At 36.2% G+C, this 23,570-nt stretch overlaps 1 protein-coding gene across 2 annotated transcripts in view; it reads left to right on the top strand.

Moving 5' to 3' along the window:
* LOC129216142 (nascent polypeptide-associated complex subunit alpha, muscle-specific form-like) overlaps nt 1-23,570 on the top strand; it is a 125,802-nt gene that overhangs the window by 5,694 nt on the left and 96,538 nt on the right. For both annotated transcript variants that reach the window (XM_054850299.1, XM_054850298.1), the window contains exons 2-6: nt 13,015-13,115; nt 14,056-14,424; nt 18,554-18,589; nt 20,790-20,918; nt 21,769-23,226. In XM_054850299.1, coding sequence (XP_054706274.1) covers nt 13,015-13,115; nt 14,056-14,424; nt 18,554-18,589; nt 20,790-20,918; nt 21,769-23,226 — 2,093 coding nt within the window. The remainder of the gene's footprint in view (nt 1-13,014; nt 13,116-14,055; nt 14,425-18,553; nt 18,590-20,789; nt 20,919-21,768; nt 23,227-23,570) is intronic.

Raw genomic sequence — 23,570 nt, 5'->3', positions numbered from 1 at the left:
TAGTTAGCACTGAGTTTAGTTATTGAAATTTGCTAACATTAAGATTTTGATGCCTTAATAGCATAGAAAAAAATATGCTCTCGCGGTCCTAAATTAGTATTCAAATAGAAATATTCAAATTAAATTTTTAAATTTGTATTTGAATTAAACTTGAATAGAGTCATTCAGGCTAAATTTGAGCTGCAATATCTCTATTTTGTGTTGTCTAGTTCATATTTCAATACTTTTATTGCAATTGGTGATAAAAAAAAATAAATAAATAAAAAAAAAAAAAATAAAAATAAAAGTAAAACAAACAAACAAACAAAAAAAAAGATTGTGTAGTTATTCCAAATTAAAAATTGCAAATTATTAAATACATTTGAAATTGATTATTACTCTGAATCAGAAGAATGGCATTTTTGGAGTTCAGTTTTGGAACCATAAGGGCTACGGCGGAAGTGAGATGCCAAATAATTCATTCTAATAAAAGTAGTCCAGCATTGATTTATACAAATAAAATTTCTACATGTTCAAAAACTCCATCTTTGTACTTCTTAACATTATACTATTTACCGTCCTGCAGACATAGTGCGACCCCCGGATACGCATCCTGTCATTCATGTGCCACCATTAAGGCGCGAATATCAGAGGGACAGACAATTTTAATGTCCAGTTTCCCACCAGATAGAGACACCTGGGCTCTCTTCGATGCGAAACTCGATTATGACATATAGTATTACAATGTAAGAAGAGCAATTTCAACAACTTCAAAAATAACTTCCAAAGAGTATTTTTATAATTACTGGATGATGCAATTAGCTGTGTAATATTTCCACCTTTTCTTTTTTTTTTTTTTTTCATTTTCGCAAACTAAGGAGCATGATTTTTTTTTCATAATCTTGACAGGAAAGGGTAGCACTGGGCCAATTATTATTTTTTTAATTAATCAATTTGTTTTTCAATTATTTTTTCGCGTCACCTAGTCTTAAAATATTTCCTTTTTTCTCTAAATAGTTTTCATTTTTTTAAATTTTTGTGTACTCGAATGGAACTTTAAAAGTTGTTACAAAACTAATCAAATAATTTTGATTTTCAATGTTTTGTAAAACATATCCATGAAACACTCCCTCTTGATTACTTGATTTAAAATTAAGGTATTTGTAATAATTCTCATATATTACCATTATTTTTTTTATTATTGACTTTGCTTGGACAAGGCAAAAATTTTAGGCATAAAATACGAGGCGTGTTTTAAAAGTAAGTTCCGTTTTGAAATAAAAAAAGAACGAGTACAAATAGAGCAAAGAAATTTATTGCACAAAAATCTATCACCCTTATGCTATTTTTCGACATTGCTCCCGTGATTTTCCGAGCATTTGTCATAGCGTGGTACAGGTTTTTGTATACCTATTCCTACAAAGTTGCCGCCCGTGTAGTCAACCATGAGACTCTTACAGGGCTTTGAGTGGGACGTTTTTGAACATCCTCTGGTCTACCCCCACCTTGCTCGCAGCATCTTTCATTTGTTTCGGCATCTGAAGTCTTTCCTAGGTGGTCTGTGGCACAACAGCAATAATGCGCTCAGAGGACATGTTATCCCAAGGATGACTACACAGGCGGCAACTTTGTACGAATAGGTATACAAAAACCTGTACCACGCTATGACAAATGCTCGGAAAATCACGGGAGGAATGTAGAAAAATAGCGTAAGAGTGGTAGATTTTTGTGCAATAAATTCCTTTGCTATACCTGTGCTCGTTCTTTTTTTATTTCAAAATGGAACTTACTTTAAAAACACGCCACGTATTAAACACAAGTTAGGGTAACGGCACCAGCAACAGACAAGGGTCCAGTAACAGACAGTCATATAAGTTTGGATTAAATAATAAGAATTTTAGGCGGGAAAAACTGATGTTGCTGCCACCCATCAATACGGTGCAACCATCTAGTGCTATCAGAGTGAATTTTACGAGCCAGTAGGTACTTACAAGGCAGTGGTGGATGGTCATGAACAGCCACCAAGAGGTCTACCGGTGTTTCATGTTCATTTGAATTTAATAAGGTGTTAGACCTAAAAATAAAGAACTTTTGCACATTTTGAAGAGAAAAGGGGAATTCTGTCCATTACTCATCCTTTCCTCGTCCTAACTGTTACTGGGTATCATCAAAATTGTCGATGTGTGTTACTGGGGCAGACCCGTGTCCAGAATTTCATAAAAGGAGGGGTTTTGGCTTCAATATTTTTCATTCTTAGCTTCATTGATAGGAAAACACAACATTGTGTTAAATACTTTCTGTTTAATGGTGACAATGAGGGGAGTAGCGAGGGGGGAGGGCACACCAAGAAGATTAGGCTTTAAGTAATATTACCAATTCAATTATAGTATTTTATATACAATAGAACCTCGTTTTCCCGACCCCAGTTTATCCGAATCAAATTTGTAGTTTTAAGAAAATATATTTACTTAAATAATCTTTTAAAATTATGATTGTAAGAAAGAAACTATTAAATATGACAAATATTCGTTTTTTGTTTTGATTAAACACAACTAATGCATTAGAACGTATGATACTAATTTAACAAACAATATGGCATACTTTGAAGCGTTAGTCCGAAACCACTGCAGCAGAACTTTGTTGTAGTAAAAGTCTGCTCATTTAAGAATGTTTGCTTATTACCCGGATTTTCGTTTAATCGGATTGCCTTGTTCTCATTTAGTCCGAATAAACGTGGTTGTACTGTATATCAGGGCTGTCCAACTGCAAAAAGCCCACGGGCCGGAATTCCGATCACTGCACTCTCAGAAATGAACTTTCAAATTCGACGAAATTTTCTTCGTTTCCGACGAAATCGCTTTCAGGGATATGCTCCGAGTGGACATTTCGTCAAATCGAGGAAACTGCTTTCGTCTCTGGTTTGAAGATGCGAATTTCGTCAAATGTAACGAAATATTTCTTCATACTAGTTTCGTCAAATCGACCATCACTTTCGTAGTTTTGAGAGTATTAGTTTCGTCAAATTAATTTCGTCATATTTCAGCATGTTAATTTCGTAATTTTTTGAGTTTATTTCTTTTATTTTTATTTGTATTTCTTTCTTTCTTTTTTTTTTTTTGAGCCGATTAGTTTCCTTTCTTTCTTTCTTTCTTTTTTCTTTTTTGAGAATGCAGACGAGAACCTTGTTAATTCGAACACGCTTAAAAAGCATTACTTCTAAAACGGATTTTTTTGTAATCCCTGTCCCATTGTTTATTGTTTTTCGGATAAGACGAATTCTGTTAAGAAAAATCGATTTTAATGATCCATTAAAGTTCGTTTTAACGAGGTTCGACTGTATTTTATAAGATTTAGTCAAATCTTTACTTCAGAATCTTACCACCATAATTTCCCACTTTGATGTGTATAGTCACACTCACAGGCCCGTCATTTACAGGGGGGGGGGTCATTCATGGGGGTTGACCTCCCCCCCTGTTGTTTTTTGAACATTTATGTCTTTACGTACGAAAAGCCGTGGTTTTAGTTGGTTTTCTATAAAATTTTTGAAGAGTATACACCTTTTTCCACAATTGGAAAAAAAATCGAAATGACTGGCCTGCACCCCCTCCCTCCGCCTAAAGCAAAAGGCAAGTATTTGTTGAAAAAAGAGGCACATAAAAGATGTTAAAATTTTTTTTTTATTAATGTAAAAATACAAGTAGACAAGTTCTTTAAAATGTAAAATAATTACTGCAAATTCAAGTTAAAGAACAATGCGAAATGATATCTTCGAATTAGGGCTTTACGACGCATCGATACATCGTAAAATACCGATGTACAGTACACCCTACATCATTACACCGGTTTAGAATAAAAACTTCTAAACCGATAGATGGGTGTGCTCCACAAGTTTGCTGACATCCAAGCTTTTTTTTTTTTTAATCAAAACAAAAAAAAAAAAAAAAAAGAAAGAAAAAGAACGGAAACCCGCATGTTATTCCGGCCCCATAAACTCCCCATGGTATCTAACTAAACCCCCATAAGGGGGGTTTTCCTGCAAAAAAATCAATTTTTTGCCGGATCTTTTCCAAATTTGGCTCAGAGGTTCATTCTTGATGCTCAGAAATACTCATTGAGCAGTTTTCGTCCCGCTATGGAGGTGGGGGGGGGGGGGGGACAACCCTCATGGGGGGGTTCTCCTTATAAAAGTCAAGTTTTTGTCGGATTTTTTCCAAATTTGGCACAGAGGTCCTTTGATGCTCGTGAATGCACACACAATGGTTTTAGTCCCTCCAGGGGGGGGGGGGCAACGCCCATGAAGGTTCTCCTTACAAAACCCAAGTTTCTGTCGGATTTCTTCTAAATTTGGCACAGAGGTCGTTTGATGCCCGGGAATTCAAAGGGTCCCTCTATTGGGGGAGGGGGGGAAGGGAACCCCATGGGGGTGCTTTTTATAAAAACCACGTTTTTGTCGAATCTTTTCCAAATTTTACACAGAGGTCTTTTAATGCTCGGGAACTCAAGCAGGATAATTTTCGTTCTTCTATGGGGGGGGGGGGCAACCCCCTATTGGGGTTATTCTTATAAAAACAAGGTTTTTTTGTGGGATCTTTTCCAAATTTGGCACAGAGGTCCTTTGATGCAAGGGAATTCACGCAGGATAGTTTTAGTGCCTCTATGGGGGGGGGGCAACGCCCATGAGGGTTTTCCTTATAAAAACCAATTTTTTTGTCGGATTTTTCCTAAATTTGGCCCAGAGGTCGTTTGATGCTCGGGAATTCAAATGGTAGTTATCGTCCCTCTATGGGGGGGGGGGCCTCCATGGGGTGCTCCTTATAAAAACCACGTTTTTGTTGATTCTTTTCCAAATTTTATACAGAGGTCTGTTGATGCTCGGGAATTCAAGCAGGGTAGATTTCTTTCCTCTATGGGGGGGGGGGGGGCAATCCCCATTGGGGTTCTTCTTATAAAAAGCAAGTTTTGGGGGGATCTTTTCTGAATTTGGCACAGAACTTCTTTGATGCTCAGGAATTCTCATTGGGTAGCTTTCGTCCAGCTATTAGGGTCTATTTTTTTTTCTTCTCAAAAACCAGTTTTTATAAGATCTTTTAACAATTTGGCACAGAATTCCTTTGATGCTCGAGAATTCCCCTGTTTTAGTCCCGCTATGCATGGGGAATCCCTCGCGTGGGTTTTTGTCGGATCTACTCCAAGTTTGGTACATTTATCCTTTGATGTTTGTGAATTCCTATAGGGTATTTTTCGTGCCAAATTTGGGAAAATTCTGACAACAGCTTGGATTTTTGCAAGGAAAACTCCCCTAATCGGGGGTTCGCCGCCTATAGCGGGAAGAATAATTCAAACTACTTCAACTACTCGCAATGTAAGTTTGGCGATGCATCACGATGTAAAAATTCTTACATCGTCCAGCCCTACTGGGAATATAGAAGTGCTACTTCCTCGGCAGACATTGGGTTCTGGAAGAATTAGACATAGGTTACTTTTATGCAGAGTTACATCAATATTTGCTCATGAGAAAATTGCTGGAGATTTACTTCTTCATTGCATCGCATAAAAAAATTCTAAAAAAAAAAAAAAAGGTTTTTTATCAAACTAATACCATAAATTTTAAAAGAAATAGTGCAATAAAATGGACAGCTTTAAGTTTGTATATCTTTGTTCGAAAATTAGATATAGAAAATGAAATTAGATAATCTTGAGAAAAAGCTTACCGTTTTCTTTTTTCAATCGATTATTTGTCTTATTAATTTTGCTTCTAAGTAGAATGCTTGTTTGGCAAAATTTATGTTTAATACAGGAAGTGTATTATTGAATGCAGTACATACTTCATACTTTGAAGTACTTTGGTACATACTTCATACTTACCTGTCTGGAACTTCAAGGGAAATTAGGTACCTTTATATAACATAATTGATTAGAACCTTACTGATTTCCTAAGATAGCTCCATAAACATTAATGCAACCATGGCCAACGCTAAGACAGAATTGCAAGTAAGAGATTCAAAGGTATGTAATGAAAATAGCGACTATCGAGCAAAGTTTGCTAGTTTTTATCATATACTTTTTATTTTCCTTTCAATTTTTCAATTGAAATTTTACATAGACATTTTACTTTGTCTACAGCAAAAACCATTACTCTAACTTACATTTGGACTTACTAGTAGTTCATCTATGAAATGCTTCTGAAGGGAATTCCCTTTTTTTGCTGATGATTCCTTGAGGCAGCAAATATGGCAATAAAATTAATGCTGCATTTATCTCAGCTGTAGAAACTATGTATAATGAAAAAATTCATAATTATCACAAATCAGGTAACATAAATTAACATAAAATTTAGCGTACTAAATGTGAAAATAAACAACAAAGAACGTTTTATAATTGTTATTATTTTCAAACATGCTGCTAACTTACCTTTTTTTAAAAATCAAGGTTACCTTCAATAACTTATTTTAAATTTGGGAAAAATTGAAAAAATATTGAAAATATTTAGCTGCAAAGCACAAAGATATAGTTCTTTATGTAAATTAATATTTTCTGTGTAACTTAAAATGCTTTGTATTAAATTAATACTTACCTTACTTCATGTTTTATTTTGCAAGTAAAACCATTCAAAAGAAAAAAAGAAAGAAACAGACTCAACAAATAATGAAGTATTGATACAACATAAACAGGAGACAGCTGCAGAACGGAATGACATTACATAAACAACATGGGGTGCGACTTTAATAAGTCCGGTCAACGAGCATAACAAAAAAAAAAGGGGGAAAGGGGTATTATTTCCGAACCATAAGCTGATAGCCAGTTTGCATTTATTTTTTATTGCATTAAGCGCTTTTTTTTCCTCGATTTTTATGGGTTTGTTCAAAAGGTTGCTAAGCAATTATTAAAAAATATTTTTTATGAACACTTTTGTGAGATTAAAGTTCTTAATACTCTTTGATTATTAATTTCTTCAAAATCATATTTTATTTTGCTATTAAAATATTTCATGTAGTTTTGTTAAGAATTAACTATAGAAGATCTATTGTTTACCCATTCCAAATTATTAATCTTACCTAATGGGTAGAGCAATATTTCATTGAAAATGATAAGTGTTACGTACAGTTTTGGGAGAGAGCTACTGTATAAATTATTGTATTGAATAAAATATTACATGTAGAGTAGGAGAAGAAAAAAATACCAATACTTAGAGAGGGGGCGATATATTTGTTTAAGAAGATAAAAATACAGGGTAAAAAAATTTCGAATTATTAAACAAAAATACTTCGTTCACCAGAATTATATTAGTAAAATACATGAAGAATGAAAACACATAACCATGTAACATATTCAACGTTTAAATTAAAAGCTTCAAAGTTCTATGCTATTTATCAAGGTGCTGTATTTATTATCTGCGTTGCTGTAGCTACGGTGGAATTTTTTAGGTAAGTTTAAATTCGTAAAAATTCTTTGGTCATCTTTGTCAATTGTCTAAAGGAAATAAAGGAAGTACGTTTTCGGAAACAAATGTCAACAAACACACATTTTCATTTGCAAATAAATAATAACGGTAGTTAAGCCTAACGTGGAGGTGACTCAAAGTTAGTTTATACAGAATGCCAAACCAAATCGAACAGGTCGTTTTGAATTTTAATGTGTTTTAAATACAACAATAAACACAACACTAAACAAAAATGTAACAGTACATAAAAGAAGGCACATTGCACATATAAATTTTAATAAATACTAACTTTTTTTATGAATCTTTTAGTAGTATTTACTGCCGTAAAATAATTTAACGAGCAAGTACAAGACTGAAACGAAAACTCCCAGAATGCACTGACTGCAATGTGACGAAATCGGGACGAAATAATTTCGTGAAAAATTTGAGATTTCTGGTTTTGTCAAATATCACGTGATTCGGTGACGAAAGGATCGTAGAAAATAACGAAATAGTGCTCGAGGATTGCCGAATCGTCAAAATTGAGAGTTTCATTTTTGACAGTGTGATCACCTGGCGGGCCGCAGTTAGAAAAAGTTGAACAATAACCTCTTACCTCTTATACAATAACAATTAATGGGAATTAATTATTAATTATCAAACAATGAAACAGAAGAATTATAAAACAGTTTGCTTACATTTTAATGGGAAAAGTGAGGCCGATCCGCCTTCTTTACAAAGTCAGGACTGTCAAATTCGATGTATGTCAACATCGATGCGACCCGCGGGTCACGAGTTAGACAGCCCTGCTGTACATGTAAGGATCGTTAATCCCATGTCCCTGAAAGTTAATTCTGGCTGCGCTAGTAACCGCAGCATTTATTCAGTTTACTGCTTGCTCAGACTCAAACCTATTATCTGTTTACTGGTGCAGTATATTGCAATTAGTACTAAAAAAAAATTTCACAAATTCTTTTAAGACATGTTTTCAAGTTGGTGCAGTATATTGCAATTAGTACTAAAAAAAAATTTCACAAATTCTTTTATGACATGTTTCTAGGATAATTCTTAGCAAACTAAGTAGGAAGGGGTTCGTTGCAGATGCGAATAAAAATACCCAACACAATTATTATTCATCTTCATAACGGCAGCACTCAGCTTTTTGTGAAACGCTCAAGTTATCATAACCTCCTTATGAGAAGCCATATTAAATGCAGAGAATGCTTTGGTGCATTGAGATTCCAAACAACTGTTCATCCTTCCTCCACCACTGTTTTTCTAAAACATTATTTTAGTTAATAAAGAGAGGACAATCGTAAGTTGCAGGGAAACTTCAAAAAGAATGTTTGTTTAAAAAATGCTGTACACATCTCAACATTAAAGTTAATTTTAAATCAAATGTGCACTTTAATCCATTTTTTCCCCCAGTGGGAAGAGTTTAACCCCTAAAACCCTCCCCTTGGACACGGCGCTGTACTGGGGGGTCAGACCTTTTTTCGAAATTGAGCAAATAAAAATCGAATGAACTAATTCAGAAGATCCAGAAGCAGCCAAACGTTAGATGAGATGTAGTTACATGAGGGAAAAATAGTTTTAAAAGTCTAAATACATTAAAAGGCTCAGAAAATTGAGTTAACCTGAGAGCGATACTATAAGCATGTCTGTTACTGGTGCCCCGTTGCATTATGTATTCACTCTTTCCCCAAAAAAGCATTTGCTTGAATTTACGAGACTTAAAACGTACGTAAAGAGTTTGATGTTTCTGAACATCGATGCTTCTGGGTTGATGTATCGATACCATCGATACGAGGTCGATGCATCAAAAAAGCATTTGCTTGAATTTACAGGACTTAAAACGTGTGTAAAATGTTCTATGTTGCTAAACATCGATGCTTTTGGGATGATGTATCGATAAAATCGATGTTTCTAATTTTGAAAAATGATATTTTTGCCCCCTAGTTTGCACACTCTTAATCCACGTCCCATTCTATAAAGTCTCTACCACCAGTATACCAAAAGGATCAGTTAGCTTTCTAATGAATTCACGGTTTTAAGCTAAAAAATACTTTTATGCAATGACTGGTGGAAGAGTACTTATGAAATGATGCTTGGCTTAAGAGTGTGTGTGGCAAACCCAGGAATTTTGAAACTAACTTGGTACTGATTAAAAGAAAGGAGCAGGGAAGGGTTGATAAGTGTACGTTGTCGGTTGATAGTAGAGAGTCTATACTATAGACTCTGAAAAAGGTTTAAATATAACCATAATGCACTGGCGTAACTACGTACCGCACAACAGTGCAACGCGGGGGGAAGGGGGCGGAGTCGGAAGAGGCCTGAAAATTTTTGAGCTTTGTTTTCATTCAATTTTATAAAAAAAAAATTCTGTAAATCAAACTCAGTTTGAAAAGCTGATATTGATTCTGGGGCCCCCTAGAACCCCAGAACTTATCGACGTTGACCCCCGATTAGGATATCGGGGGCCCCAGACCAGATATTTTTTCGGGGCCCTCTTGTAGCTAAACATTACAATTTTTGCCATTTGCTAAAACAGTTTTAGCTAACGTGGAGCTCCCAAAGAGCAGGGGCCATAGGCCACGGCCTATTCAGTAATCGGTCTAAAAGTGGAAAAAAAGGGCCCACGGACCACTTTCCATGTGCGAAAACCAAACCTTGGCACGGCACGGAGCAAAAAGGGGAGAGAAGGGGAAATCCCTGAAAACGAAAGGGAAAAGAAGGAAAAAGTCCTGACCTAAGCTTCGTTTTTATTCAATTTTATTAGCTTTTTCCATAAATTAAACTTGATTTAAAAAGCTTATATTGGTTTTGGGGTCCCCCAGGGCTATAATATCATTCAAGATCGTCTAAAATTCAGTTTTGAGGGCAATAGTAAAAACATTCCGAGGGGCGTCCTGAAAACCTTGTCTTCTTATCATTTTTTAATATGTTACACGTTTGCTTTTCTAGGGATTTTATTTAAAACAAAATCGGGGGAGGGACTCGAACCCTCCGTTATCCCAATATCATCGAAAGCCACATAAAATTAGGGATTTTAAAAATTTGATTAAAAAAAAAAATCCCGGGAGACCCCCAGAACCTTATTTTTATTTTCAGGTCATCAAAGGCAATTCAATATCAGGAGTTCAATTTCGAAAAATTTCCGGGGGAGAGCCTCCGAACCCCCGTTTCTTTAAAATTATCGAAGAGAATCTAAAGTTGCGTTTTGGGAGCTTCAATAACAAAAAAAATCCTGAAGTCTTATCTTTCACCCCTTCCCTTTATATAACATCATAAAAACGTATTTGTGCACGACTTTCAGTGCTGTGAGGGCAAAAAAAGAGGGAGTTTGGAACTTTGCCCCGGGAAATTTTCCGAAATCGAAGATCCAAAAAGGTAAATTAATGATGGCAAACAATTGCATTTTAAATACTTAAATTTCGAAAAATTACAAAGAAGGTGACCAAAAAGTTTCCCTCTTTTTAATATTGCGTTTTTAGAACTTCAATTTCAAAAATTTATGGGCAGACGCCCCAATTTAATCCTTTCTTCTAACGTCACCAATGGTGGCCTACAATTTTATTTTTAGGAGTTCCATGTAGAAAAATTTCTGTAGCAGAGTCGCACCAATTTAATTACATTTTCTAACGTCTTCAAAAGTGGCTTACATCTGCATTTTTAGAAGTTCCATTAATAAAATTCCTTGGGCTGTGGACCTGATACCGTTTCATTAAATTAGCAAAGATTTGTCCAAAATTACGTTTTTGAAACTTTAATGTCATGAGATTTTCGGAAGAGTCCTTCCCCAAAGGTGGTACACATTCACGTTTGTAACAAATTTCGTAAATTTTACGGGTAAGACCACCAAATCTTCCATCCTCCTAACATCACTGAGGAACCTTTAAAATTGCTATTTTGGAAATTCAAAAAACTCCTATAGGCATAGTTCGGAATCTTCATCTTTTCAACTAATGTCTTCAAAAAATTGAATCTGTTGAAAAATTTCCGGGGGTTACCTCCGAGCCCCGTTGTTTTAACATCGAAGATCTTCTAAAGTTACGCTTTTCGAACTTCTATAATAACTGCAGGAAGAGAGTCACCTACCTATTTCCATTATGTTAAAAAAGAGACTTATAATCACGCCTTTCAAATTCGAAAAATTTAAGACGAAAAGCCCTGAAACTTAACTATTCCAAAAATAGTCCAAAATTCCGTTTTCAAAACTAACATTTTAGAAACTCATCCCCGATCTCCTTTTTTTGTACAAGTATAATATTTACAATTAAATTCATATTGCTTATTCTTTTTTTCCCCATTGTGGCTAACTCTCCAGATTTCTGCCGACTAAAATCTCAATATGCCCCCCCCCCTTTTTTTTCTCACTCTCCCTCTATGTATAAAAGTGTGTGTGTTTATGTTTGAAAATAAATTGCAGGGACGACAAAATTGAAAAACTGTACTACAAATATAGATTAATACGATTTTTAGTTGGGGGCCCGAAGCCAGATTTTGCAGGTGGGCCGAAAATTTGAAATCTCGCTACTGCCATAATGTCATTGGTTTCAATATTTAGAGTAGAAGTATTCAAATATAGCAACTAATTTGGAACTTAGTTTTTAACCAAAATGTCGCAACTGATTAGGGACGGAGGAAGTAATTTAAAAATTACTTGCATTCGATAATTTATAAAATAAATTTTAAACTTAGTGTACAGATATGTAACAAGGTCATAAATTAGCATGAGTTACACCACTCACACTCTATCCACACCATTTATTATCGATGATGAACTGCTGATGTTTTTTGCGCAATCACGAGTTGCTTATTTATCTCACTTAACGGTGGCTGACGTTTCTTTGATTTTTAGAAGGCAAACTTTTCTGGTCCACGAGCCTCAGCGAGCACTTCCCTCCTCCAGGGTGGTAGCGTCATCCCCCGGAATCGACTTTATTCATTTCCGACTCTCTCGACTTTACTCAGTCAGTCCTCTTTAGACAAAAAACAGCATTAAACCCCATGCATTCATTTGAATTTTGACGTCTTGAATTCAAATTATGTTTTTCACAATCACGGTTGTAACCCGAGCATTTATAGAAACAAGAAACCCAACGAGTAGGGTTCTATCGCGATTCGTGATTGCGAAAAAAGTCAAAACTCAAATTAATGCCAGGGTTAGATGCTTGATGTTGTGTGCTGGAAGTTCTTTATGGTTTATATTGATTTTGTAAGAGTAATGGGGAAGAAAGACATCTATTAAGTTTGTCAAGAGTGTACCATAAGAAGGCAACTTTTTGATTGATGTCTACCAGCCATGGAGTTTGAATGCTGATTTTGTAGTGTGGCTCAGATGAGTTGAGCCATGGCCTTGACAACATTTACCTCTTTTTGGGGTAATAGGGAAGGGGAGGATTGGTACTGAGTTCAGTTGAGCTATTTCGTAGTGTTTTGCAAAAGGTTTCCGACTAAATTCCGTGCAAAAACCACTGAACTAAAAAGAAGTGAACATTGTCGAGGTTGTGATTCAAATTATCAGAGCCACACTACATGTAGGTGAACTGGAATCAAGTTGTTGGCTTTGAGCTTACTGTTATTTACTTTAAAACACCGTTTCATTTTTACAGATCTACTACTGAACTTTCCAAAGATGAAAATCAAAATATTACTGAACAGTTAACTACCAGTATTTATGAAGACGATGGGTCGCCGACAGTACCTGATTTAGGTATGGTAGCCGTTCTATTTGAAAATTAAAATATTATTATAATCTAACTTTTATCCTGAAAAGATATCATACGACGTATAGAATCTTGTGAATAAGAAGAAACCAGTAAGAATCAACACTACTAAGTCCAACCACGGATTGTATGGAATTTTCAAACGTCCAGATAAGATGAATCTATCTGAAGTGGGGGGGGGGGGGGATAAAAATTTGATACCGGTGTTCCGCTCATTCAAATGAGACTCTGCTTCTGCAAAAGTTGGCATCACTAAAAAATAATAGGTTCATCCATTTCCGGCTATAAAACGGATGTTTGTCTTTCCATACAATCTGTGGTCAGACAGTAATTGCATATTGGCAATCACCGTATTTTCCAGACAGGCCTGTCATTTAGTAATACTCATGACAGCTAATATATTTCATTTAAAATAATAATTTTATAAGTTAATGAACTAAAATACTTTGAAAAGAATTCACTCATACGTTTGTAATTTCTTAAAGAACAAAATTTTGTTAATTATCTTTTTAATTTGTTATTTTAATTAAATATATCACCTGTCACGTGCGAGACGAAATATTCGTTTTTCCGCCGAGAGGCTCATATACATTTATACATTTTCTAGGGTGAAACCCAGCATTGTACTTCTTATGAACTCCACAAAATTTAGCAAAAAAAAAGTAGAAAAACTTCCATTGTTTCTTATATTATTTATTTTTACATCCAGTTATTTTTTCTTGCACGCTATTTTCAAGTTTTTTTTCAAAATGTAAAACGTTTTAAATATTAATAAATAATTTAACTTAATTACTTAAAAAATAACGGAAATTTTAGAAAAGAATCGGAGAAAAAGAGTACAAAATCTCGATTTTTAGTTAATTATTAGAAGTTACCAATACATTTATAAAACTTCGTGGACTCACACTTCTTACTATCCATTTTCAGGCATTTCTTCAACGGAAACTGTAATCGAACCCATTCTAAATGCAACTGTTCCAGAAGATCAAGATGGAGATAATGATACCGAGAGCAAAATTCGACCGAAGCGCTTCGAATTTGCACCACTCGCACCTTATGATGTGCCACCTATCATTCCTCCACCAGTGGCACCAGATTACATTGCACCACCAACTGATTACGCTGCACCAGTGTATGGATATCCCCCTGCACCGTTTAGTTCGCCACCTTTGGTTAAGTATGGCACGGCGGCGTCACCAGATGTCTGTCCCCCACCTGCTGCTACCTGTCCTGTTTGTCTGCAGTCTTTAGCCCAAGTTCTGCCTTATGGCGCTCCGTTATGCGAACTTGCAATACGTAAGTGTTAAGATACCACCTATACATAAATATTATTAATAGCGGGGAAATTTTTAGAACAGCATAATTTATGCATTCCTCATCGGTGACAACAGAGGTACAATTCAAATTTTCGAGAAAACGAACTGATTATACAACTTAACACCAAACATGCATCTGGCTAAAAAAAAAAATAGTTATTTCCGAAGCATTTTGTCTCGCTAAACACGAAAACCACCATAACAAGGTGAGATTAGCTCTTGTTTTCGAGATATAGAACCAACTGAAGTAGGGAAATCTCATTAATGCTCGTTTTTCCCCAGCAGATAGAAGCATCTACCATGGGACTGACTGCCTTTTAAGCTTTGACTCTGGTTGAGATAGAAAATCTCACTACAGAAAACACGAATAGACCTCAAGAAATTGAAATTTCGCGGAGAGAAATGCCCAAAATGAGCCTCTATTGTAGATCCACCCATTTTGACTTCCACCCATGCCTCATTCTGCTGGGAATAATGAAGAACTTCGTGAAAGTTATGAATCAAAAAGAGTTTTGCAACACTTTAGAGGGAAATCCCCAAGATATATTGAAGCTAAGCTTAATGAGAGAATTTTTAACAGCGCGGCAAATACGCACAATAATAAAGATCATTCTTTTTGATTGAAAAAAATGGAGGGGAAGAGAAAAACACCTTGGAACCTTTTAGGGAGTGTTACAAGTATTTCTAAGCGACAGAGAAGACGAGAACTAAAAACAGTTGGTCAAGTACAGCTGGACCACGAATAAAAGGCGGATGACCTTGAAGCAAAAACATCATTTGTAGTACGTTGTTTGTTATTATTTTGGAAAATCTAGGATTAGCGAGTCCATGCCTCTTACTATTCGGTGCTTTCTGGCAGATTCTACCTATTACAAATTATGTTTTGCTTGAAGGTCATCCGCCTTCTTTTCGTGGTCAAGCTTTAAGATATGCAATACCAGCAAAAATACCCGGCGTTGCCTGGGTCAATAAGAATTGTAAAAAACAATAGTTACTTTCATTCGTTTTCTGGTTAAACTGAAAGAAATCAAAACACCCAGCTTTGATGTAATTCAATATCGAGTTTCTTCCTTACCCGTAAAAGTAAAATACTAATAAGTATAAAACGAAATAGTATTCAGTTAGAAACGAAAGCACGACATTTAAGCACATAAAAATTTGAAGAATTCCCAATATATGAAATTACACTTGTTTAAAAAGATTTATCAGTTAATATTCCTTTCTTTTTTTTTTTTTTTTTTTTTTTGAACATAGTCTAAAACTTTTTCTATATTGCTATTGAAATATGTGGTGGCACAAAATATCATGCAAATGAGTAAACCCGTGGATCGTGAAATCACGTGAAGCGAGTAGTTTTCCACGGGAAATCAAGGTGAAAGGGACAAAGTCGAGATCCTCACTTTTAACTTAGGCGATAGATGTGTGAGCGCATTGTATCGGTTTTTTTTCCTTTTATGTTCTTTACAAAGTTTTAACTTTTTTAGTGTTCCGACAAATAAATGTTTGAATGTGTATGGTTGTACTGTAATGCAATGTAGAACTAGTATCGGCACTATTGCTACAGCGCGGCAAAGGAACATACCCGACAAAATACAAACGGTTTAAAAAAATGTAGCCACCCGTAATACCACCATACTTGCCTTAGTTATTTTGGGAAATTTCAATAATCGTGGGTTTTAGGTACGACATAAAATGGTACCAAATTTGTGGCAATCGTTTTGGATACCTTGGATAATGCTCCCCATTCCCTACTTTGTAAAACTGTTTGTTACTAATTTTCGTCAATAAGATACTGTCGCCAAATACTGAGATATTTTTGTTGACCATAAAATGATGCTAAACATTTTCAGCCGAGATGTTTCCGAAAAAAGTAGTAAAACTTGGCGAGTGTTTGAAATTGTGCACAAAGACAAATTAATAAAAGTTTTTGTGCTGTTAATGGACTTGCCTAATTTAGATTGCGAATTATTTTACATTTTAACAAAAGTTTTAAAGATTCTTTTAATGGCGATGTTTTAGTTACATGGTGAAAGCCAAACTATGTTCTTATTTCTATAAAATTAATGTATACATTTATTAACTGATTTCTAATTGCACGTTTGATGCATAAACTCGTTTGTAAGTAGTAAATTTACAGAGATTTTGAAAATATTTCTCCCATAATAGGAAAAAAAAAGCTTTTCTGCCTATATGTTTAAGCTTAATTGGTGAAAACCTCTTATGTGATTGAGAAAAATAGATGTCATATTTGAAATCAGCGCACCCAATGGAATAAAAGTCAATCATTACCGTAGAATCACTTTTTCATGACCCGAATTTTGCAGGCCTGTGTAATTTTAAACAATAAACACTTTCTATTTTCTAATTGTTGCTGAAACCAATTGTCTTTTTACTTAGCACCGTTACCGATTATTGGCATAGATGAGGACAAAAATCCTAAGAAAGCAATAAATTTCATACTTGCTCGAGAGAAGACTTGATTCAAAATTTTCATTATGATTACTATTAATATCGCTGTTGTAAGGCAACGAATTTTTGCAACAATGGGTTTTATATTTAATCATTTAATGGGGAATTTTTTCCATCATAACTTTTTGAAACTAAGTTTTTTCATTTGATGATCATTTGATGAGGAAAATGAAATTTACTGTTTTCCATGATAACTTTTCAAATTAAGTTTCTCAGGAATAAATTATAGCCTATGTTTCTCCCTGATAATGTAGCTATTTATGGTGAAAAAATGATAAAAATTGGTCCAATAGTTTTGAAGCTTACCTCGGACATACTTATATGCATACAGAAGTAGCCATTTATGTATAGATATGCTTCTGAAACTTCATTTCCTTTCCTTTGTCCAGGATATTTTGTATAAAATCTCTGGATCTGTGAGCAATGAGCATGGGGAAATGTTTCACCGAGAAAAGAAGTAATCGAAAATGAAGTGTTTACAGCAATAGGCTAAAAGCTACCTGTAAATTTACCTTCAAATCAATGAGTGGTTGCTGTGAACCTTCCTCCAGTGGGCTTTTGTACATTTTGAAAACAAGAGCCAATAATAATAATAATAATAATAATAATAATGAAATCATTGGCATATTCGTTTTTTTTTCGACCCAAAATTAGTAAGAACTGATTATTCAAAACCAGGATGCAGACAACAAGTTCTTTTCTGTTGCGTAGCAGCGTATGCTTCAAAATCTGAATTGACCGCTTTCTTGCCCCAAAACTCGTAAGATTTGTTTACATAACTGGTGTGTACTGGCGCATAAACAATGTAAACAATGGCGACACATCATTGAAATTTCATAATTGAGGAGAAAAAATATCGAACTTTTTCTCGGAGAATAAATTAATAAATTAAAAATAAATACTTCAGATTCGAACAAAATTATTTTTAAGTGATATAATTGTTCGTTTAGTGCTGAATGACTAAAAAGTTATTCTGCTCTAGGCTAAGTGAAAACCTGGAAACTTTCTATCGCCCTATTGGATGAGGCAACCTCGCAAAAGTTTTGTGGATATTTTTTAAATCAGAGGCGGTGTGCTGGTATCGCTCCCAGTGAAAGAATCCGTGCGCAAACCCTTCGTTTTCACTGACTGCGCTGGCGATTTAAAACGCAATCCACGAAAAGGAGAAACTGCGCATTGCTTTGTCTGCTCATAGCGAACCAACACACGGCCCAGGAGTTGAAGCGTCAGTATATTGTCGTCCTGATAAGTTAAAGCTTGACCTTGATAATGCTTACTTATTTTTGGGATAAGAGGGAAAGGCGATGTTGCACTGATTTGAGTTAGGTTACTTTCGTTGCAGTTTGCCGAAGGTATTTCAGTCCAAATCCGTGCCAATAAAACTTCCCTTTTTCACTAAACACCCCAAAAATAAATAGACGTTGTGAAGATCAAGCTTCAACTTATCAAAGTCACACTAAGCGGAAAATCGTGACCGTCCAGTGCCAAACCAAGGGCATCACTGTTGGATAAATAGTAGTAATTTTAATTAACTAATTTCTGTACATGGTGCACGATAGAGCAGGAAATTGTAAATTAATTCTGTAACCCACGCATGTTTAGATACATTTCGCCAACATTTCTTTACTTTTCTTTTTCAGTTCAATCAACTGTGTTGGCCCCACCTGTGCAACATGGTAAGTACAGTTTCAAATGATATTGCAGAAATAGAAGCGATGCATAAAAAAAAAACCGTTATTATTAGGTTAGGAAATAATTAAATAAATAATAATATTATGGAAGACTAACGCCATTAACTTACATGCATATATCACTATATTATATTCGCGAATTGTGTTATTGACATAGATGTAACGTAAGGGAAATTTTTTATTAAAATGTAAACAAAAAATTAGTAAAATGCCATAGAAGTAAGAGAGAGAGAAAGAGAAAGAAGATGGGAAAAAATGAAAATTAATTTGAATTCTGAAATTTTGAATTCAAATTATGTTTTTCACAATCACGAGTTGCGACAGGACCCTACTCATTGGTACACCTTACCCTGCGCACTTGTTTCTAGAAACAGCTCCTGTCCCTTGAAGCCTGCCCCTCCTCTTGGGCGGTTACGTGTGCCTAGTTGTGTATGTGTATGTGTAGGTTTGTGTGTGTGCGCAGACCTGTTTGTATGCACGTTGGCGTGTGCGGAGTGTGTGTGTGTGTAAAGGCGTGTGCGTGTGTATACGTATGAGCGTACGTGTGTGTAAGACATGGACGCTACCGACCAGGAAAAGCATATTGCTCAGGACCTGGGGAACCGCGCCTGCAGAGGATTGTGGGGTATGAAAAAGGAACCAAACATCAAGGACGGTCAAATGAAAACAATTAGCAATCGTGATTGCTCTAAAAGAGAGAAAGAAAGAAAGTAGAATGAAATGAAACATCCTATACCCCTCCCCCCTCCTTAAAGGCATTTATGCATCAGGTTTCTCGAACCAGGTTCAGTGTTCTTTCAAAGAATTAGCATCCAGACTCACCTTTCTTCTTTGAGAAGTAGGCTTTTTCTAATTTGGTTTAATATATATATATTTGGTTGAATTATTTATTTTATTTGTTATTTATTTCAAAAATATTCATTAGAATGTCTCATTCCAAGAACTCCTTCTACGATTTGGATAAACTTTAGCGCAATTTTCATGAATGGAAAACATTCTAGAAGAAGAAATTCAATTCATTAATACGCTTGAACAACTGGATTTCGTTCAGACAGATTTTATCAGGAAGAAACTTGAAAGTAGAAGAAGATAAAGTTCTGTATTAGTGAAGGTTGAATATTTTAAAAGCTCCCCCCCCCCCCCTCATCCCCAAATAGTAAAAAGAAAAAAAAAAGAAAGAAAATTATTCTGAAGTTTTACGATTAAAGTAAGGAAATTTGCAATTCAGCTTCCTCTACAGCTATGATTTTTAAATTAATTCACATCAATGCAACACGAACTGGCCCAAGGCGAAAAGAATCAAGTGTCATAAAAGGCAGCCCACAAATATTGTCACGCTTTGAGGAGGGGGGGAGGTTCGTGAAAATGCGACAGTTTGTGCCAAGTAGGAAGGAGGGGATGAAAGGGCGTAAGATATCACACATTTTGTAAAGGAAAATACAATGTGTATGAAAAATAGCATGACATGCGACAAGAAGGGGGGGGGGGAAGGTGAGGTGTGACACACTGAAAAATAGGGCAAGGGGGGGGGGGGGGGCAAAATGTTGAAAAGAAGTGCGACATCCTCCATGGACAGCCGCAAGAGAATTTAAAAAAAAGGAACGAATTTGTGTAAAAGTCGTTTTTTTGCCGGTGCAGTGCCAATGCTGGGAAAACAAGTTGTCCCTCGCAACATTATTCAAATAAGAAGCGAGAAATTTAGTAACTAGCTAAAACATACTTTTACCTACTACATACTTTAACCTTCAAATAATTATAGTTCGCACTATTAGATTAAGTGTTCTTGAATATAGAAGTTTATTCAGTCATTCTAATTAGTGGTCTGTTGAAAAAAAAACGACCATTGAAATTGGCACGAATGTTAAGTGTCCGAAGAAATTGATAAGAGCTAACTTCTGAAACTTAATGTTTATAATGTATCAAATTTTCAAGAGTTAATTCATAAGCCCAGACAGTATTAGAAGAAAAAATGGTTTTAGGAATGTATTTCGAATGTATTTGTTTCGAAATACATTTTTGTTTACAGGCCGGTCTGAAAATATATCACGGAAATTAGAAAGAATTTATTATTGGTTATTATTTTGGTATTCGACCTTAGTTTGGAAAAAAATAATATTATTATGCTTTCATTCATTATTTGAACTTTTTCATGAGATATAACGTACTTTTTAAAAAATTTTTACAGATGCATACGGTAAAATCTGCGTGAAGTTAGGAATTTCGAAAATTATCGGACCAGTGGAACCAAATTTATTTCGAAGGCTTCTGAAAACTACCATCAAACTTGAGTGTGCCTGTCCTTTTCTCTTTAAAAGTAAGAAAATGTTTATGCTAATGTTTATAGTTTTTATATTATGATTATAGACGCTGAAAAAGAGTAAATGAATTAAGATAATGTAAGATAAGTAAGGTCTGATTCGAAATGGTAGCGATCTTTAAGAAAAATAAATAAATAAATAAATAAAATATTTTGAAAGCATATTGCATAAATTCACAATGTTACTTTCAAGCATAGAGTAGCTTATAAATGGCTGCTCCAGTTCCAACTATCTTAACTTTTACCCGTAAAGTTTCTTTAAAAAACGAAATTTGCCATTTTAAAATCCTTTAGTCTAAACAAATTCTTAAAAGCTGTTTGAACAAGAATTTCCATGGATCTCACATACTTAAAACGAAAAAATAGCCAAAAAAGGTAAAAAATACTTCAACAGCATCATAAAACGTTGATGATGACGTTGATGCAGCCAATAAAACATTTAAAACGTCATGCCATGGAGAAGTCGGGCTAAATTTGTCGTGTGTTACTTTTTAAAAATTTGAACAACTACCATACTACAGTACGCATCGGTATTTCTAAACCTTTTAAAAGACTCTCATCTAAATTGTGTCAGTAAGTTATGCTATGTTTTAAAAGTAAATTAAGTAAATAAATTTTCAAAATTTTCACTAAGCTCATTCATTTTAAATCATTTAAATATAATATCTACTCCTTCTTCAGGCAACAATTTCAGAAAGACTATCTGTAGTTTGGGCAAACCTAGCCTGGCAGCATTGTGAAGGCAACGCGGAACCTAATCACTGCATTCCGATGCTTCCAAGTCAGGTTTGCCCAAACTATAGAGACTCGCACCGAGGGAATTTAATACTTTGCTTTTGTTTTTCAGCTTCGACCCAATTCATTCTTATCGCATCACCAACAGCTTTTCTGAAGGATGGCAAACTGATAAGCAAAATCTCTTTAAGTGACAGTGTCTTCCTTGTTCCAAAAGACATTCTTACTCAAACCGAGTTAGATCAGGCTCTTCAAGGATGTTCTCCACCAACATATCTAAATCCCCCTCCTCTTCCTGCACAACCAGTAAAATCACGGTCACTATACATGCCAGCACCTCCCCCTCCTGCTTATGCTCCACCTCCTCCTGCTGTCTATGTGCCTCCACCACCACCACCACCGCCACCAGTATATGCTCCTCTTCCACCACCAGTATACGCTCCTCCCCCTCCACCTCCTGTATACAAACCTCCCCCACCTCCGCCACCTGTGTACAAACCTCCACCTCCTCCTCCTCCGGTGTATGCTCCTCCTCCTCCGCCTCCACCACCAGTATATGCTCCTCCTCCTCCACCCCCTGTTTACAAACCTCCTCCTCCTCCACCTCCTATGTATAAGCCTCCACCTCCAGTTTATAAACCTCCACCACCTCCTCCGCCCCCAGTGTATGCACCCCCTCCTCCTCCTCCTCCCGTTTATAAACCTCCACCACCACCACCTCCGCCCCCAGTGTATGCACCCCCTCCTCCTCCTCCTCCCGTTTACAAACCTCCACCACCACCACCTCCGCCCCCAGTGTATGCTCCCCCTCCTCCTCCTCCTCCCGTTTATAAACCTCCACCACCACCACCACCACCACCTCCTCCTGTTTATAAACCTCCACCTCCACCACCAGTATATGCACCACCACCTCCTCCTGTTTATAAACCTCCCCCTCCACCACCTCCTGTTTATAAACCTCCGCCTCCACCTCCAGTATATGCACCACCACCTCCTCCCCCTCCTGTTTATAAACCTCCACCTCCACCTCCTATTTATAAACCACCGCCACCTCCACCCCCAGTATATGCCCCTCCTCCACCACCACCAGTTTATAAACCTCCACCACCACCACCTCCAGTTTATAAACCTCCTCCTCCACCACCTCCAGTTTATAAACCTCCTCCTCCACCACCACCAGTTTATGCACCTCCTCCCCCACCAGTATATACACCACCTCCCCCTCCTCCTGTCTATAAGCCTCCTCCCCCTCCTCCTGTCTACAAGCCTCCTCCCCCACCACCTGTCTACAAACCTCCTCCACCCCCACCAGTGTATCTACCGCCACCTCCACCGCCACCGCCACCCCCACCCCCACCAGTCTACGGCCCTCCTCCCCCACCCCCTGTATCTTACGCCCCTCCTGCTCTGTTGCCACTTGCCTTACCGCCTCCTCCACCGCCTCCAATACTTCCTCCTGCACCTGTGGTGAAGCCGGAAACAGCAGCTTGCCCACTTCCTCAGACGTGCCCAACTTGCGCAGTTTTCCCAAAACTGGATTTAGCTCAAGCATTCTGTGCTGCTGATTTTGGTAAGTCATTCTTGATATATTTTGATTTGCTAACCATTATTTTTCTTCTTAGTCTCCTTTCCAGTAAAAATGAACAACAACTTCCGCTCAGAACTAAACGAATCTACGTTATCGTATATTAACATTGGCTTTCTAGCATCTGATCAATATTCTCTTAATTAGCTAATATTGAAAATTATCTTTATTACTTACAAAAAAGAAATAATTGATGATAAAGCCCCGGTACATATATATAAACAAACAAGCAAACTAGCAGCATATTTAAATAATGAATAAGTCGCTGATGTCTTCCCACAAAAGATAAATAAATTAATGAATAATGATAAAAAAAACTTGAATCGTTT

Source organism: Uloborus diversus, chromosome 2 (assembly GCF_026930045.1).
Source record: "Uloborus diversus isolate 005 chromosome 2, Udiv.v.3.1, whole genome shotgun sequence".
Lineage (NCBI taxonomy): Eukaryota > Metazoa > Arthropoda > Arachnida > Araneae > Uloboridae > Uloborus > Uloborus diversus.
The sequence above is the reverse complement of the archived record's forward strand: the minus strand, read 5'-3'. Positions and strand labels throughout refer to the sequence as shown.